Source organism: Netta rufina, assembly GCF_964035555.1.
Source record: "Netta rufina genome assembly, chromosome: 5".
Lineage (NCBI taxonomy): Eukaryota > Metazoa > Chordata > Aves > Anseriformes > Anatidae > Netta > Netta rufina.
The window spans coordinates 59,448,812-59,451,595 of NC_140128.1; the positions used below are offsets into that span (position 1 = coordinate 59,448,812).

General features: G+C 56.7%; 1 protein-coding gene across 1 annotated transcript; it reads right to left on the reverse strand.

Annotated features, from left to right (window-relative positions):
- Positions 1-1,310: 1,310 nt before the first annotated feature.
- SIX6 (SIX homeobox 6) lies at positions 1,311-2,784 on the reverse strand (the record flags this gene model as incomplete). Its single annotated transcript, XM_084287434.1, has 2 exons — positions 1,311-1,479; positions 2,213-2,784. 2 exons carry the CDS (start codon positions 2,782-2,784, stop codon positions 1,311-1,313), a joined length of 741 nt encoding a protein of 246 aa, XP_084143560.1.

The window sequence follows — 2,784 nt, forward strand, 5'->3', positions numbered from 1 at the left end:
CCGGGAGAAAATGCTTAGCCCTGCTCCTCCGAGCTGCCGTTTGGTCTCCTCCAGGAAAATCGCTGCGAAACAAAGCGAGGGGGGAGGACGGAGGGGACAGCCCTGCCCCGGAGCCGGGCTGGGTTTTTTGGGGTCTCTCGCCCCCCATCCGGCCCTTCCCGGTAAGTCCCCGGCTTCCCTTTGCTTTTGCCGGCTCGGGGAGAAAACCTGGCTTTCCCTTGGCGTCCCCGGCTGGGCTGAACCCAGCTGCTTCTTGCCCTTTTTCCCCCTTTTTTCTTTTTTTTTTTTTTCTTTTCATTTTTCCCCCTATTTTTTCCCCCTTTTTTTTTTTTTTTTTTTAATATATTATTTTTTCCTCCACCCCTCCCCGGCAATTCGCCGCCGACTCTCCCCAAAATCTCACCCCTTGGAATACAAAAAACCGCGGCGATGCCTTCTCCATCCCCATTCTCCTCCCCTTCCCTGGGCACCCGCATCCTCCAGCAACCCCAGCCCTGCTCCCATCGCCTCTTCCCGGCCCTCCCCGACCCCCCAAGCCCCCTGCCTTGCACGGACATCACCCCCGGTGGCGAGCACCCGGCTATTTCGGTTCCTGCCGAGCTGATGCTGAAATGCTCGTGGCCTCCGAGATCTGCTCCGCATAAACCGGCGGGCTGGAGACCGACACCGTCATTTCAAAGCAGATCCGAGGGTCGTTCACCAAATATTTTATTATGGTTTTAGGCTGCTTCATACAGTTTCGTCCTGCACATGCTCTACAAGTCACCTGTGCACATAGAGAACAAGCCGAAAAATAATAATAATTAATAATAATAATAATAGAAAAAATCTACCATAGCAATCCCTTAAATAAGTAAATAAACATTATATATATATATATATAAAAACCCTTTAAAGTAAAGCGAAACCCAACCAAAAGAACAGCGTCTTTTCACCATGAAGCACCCCCGCGGGATAAGCGCAGGCGCTCGGACATTTTGCAGCTTGGCATTCGTTTTTTTTATCTTATTTTTTCTGTTTTTTTTTTTTTTTTTTACGTTTTGTGATTTATTTACTTATGTATTTCTATTTTTTTTTTTTTTTAGGCATGAACTCTGCGAATCCTTCGAAATAAAGGCGGCGACGACTTTTGATCCCGTTTTTTCTTTTTTTTTTTTTTGTGTGTGTGTGTTTTTTTTGCTGAATGCAGTCCGCTGCGGGGGCCGCGCTCCGTGCCCCCCACGGGCTGGCACCGAGTTGTTGGGGGGGGGAGAGCTCGACCTGCCGGCTCTCCCCCCCCCCCATCCCCGGCTTTGTCGTGGATGTCGGCGTCAGATGTCACATTCACTGTCGCTGGATGTGATGGAGATGGCGGAGGTGGCCGCTTTGCTGGAGAGGCTGGCGGCGGGGCTGGAGGGGGCCCCCAGCGCCTCCCCGCCGCTCTCCTCCTCCGCTTGCAGCGAGCGCCCCGAGCCCTGCGCTAGCACCTGCTGCTGTAGCCTGCAAGGAAGGGGCACACACACAGCATCACCGCCCGGCCCCCGCTCCCCCCCAGGCCGCCCCCAACCTCCAGTTCAACCCAGTTTCCCCAGTCAGACGGCTCCGTCCCCTCTCCGGCAGGGGTTGCGGGGACAGTGGGACCCCTCCCCGGGCTCCAAAATATCGGGGGATCTGCTCCCCGCGCTGCTTGTGCCGCTGCCAGGCGTTGTGGGCAGCTGTTTCGCTCTTTAAGGGAAGGGAAAAAATAGAAAAGAAAGAAAAAAGTGACCCAAGGCACGCTCCGAGGCTTAGTGCAAGAGAGGGGGGAGAGCAGGGACGTGGGGCCGGAGCGCCGGGGAAGGGCATTGCCGGCTCTGCCCCACGCAGCCCTACGTGAAATTGGGCTCGGTATGGCCGGGGAAAACTTTGAAGGGGGTTTTGAAGCCGCGAAGGCTTCAAAAAGCCCTTTTTCCTCCCTCTAGGTTCTGCTGGGGTCACGGTAGCATCCCCAGCCGGGGGGGTCCCATCATAAAAAAATAAAAATAAAAATAAAAAAAAGGAAAAAATAATACAAAAATGAAAATAAAGGGAAATAAAAAGAACAGACAACCCCGTAGGCTTTTCCCCCTCTGCTCCTGCCTTGGCTCGCTGCTTTTCCCCGGGAGAAGCTCCAGCATCACGGCGGGGCCCCCGGCGGAGAAGCGAGCCCGGGGGGCTCGGGGCCGGGCGCCCCGACGGGGCGGGCAGCACCTACCTGTTCTTGGCGGCTGCCGCCCTGTCCCTTTGCCTGCGGTTTTTGAACCAGTTGCCCACCTGCGTGGGGGTAAGTCCCGTGGCCTGAGCCAGTTCCCGCTTTTTGCTGGGGTTGGGGTAAGGGTCCTGCAGGTACCACTCCCGCAGCAAATGCCTCGTCCGCTCCTTGAAGCAATGCGTCTTCTGCTCGCCGTCCCAGATGGTGCGGGGCAGGGGGAACTTCTTCCTCACCCGGTACTTGTCCACCGGCCCCAGGGGTCGCCCCCGCAGCTTCTCCGCCTCCTGGTAGTGAGCTTCCAGCCAGAGGGCTTGCAGCTTGGCGTGGGACTCCTTGGTGAACTTGTGGTTCTCCAGGATGTGGTAGAGCTCCCGGTAGTTCCCCGTGTGGAAGGCCACGATGGCCCGGGCTCTCAGCACCGACTCGTTCTTGTTGAGAGCCTCGCAAGCCGCGGGGGCCACGGGCAGGGACCAGAGGAAGCGCCCCAGGCGCTCGATGTCCCCGCTCTCCTCCAGGGTCTCGCATACCCCGGCCACCTGCTGCGGGCTGAAATTGAGGATGGGCAGCTGGAACAT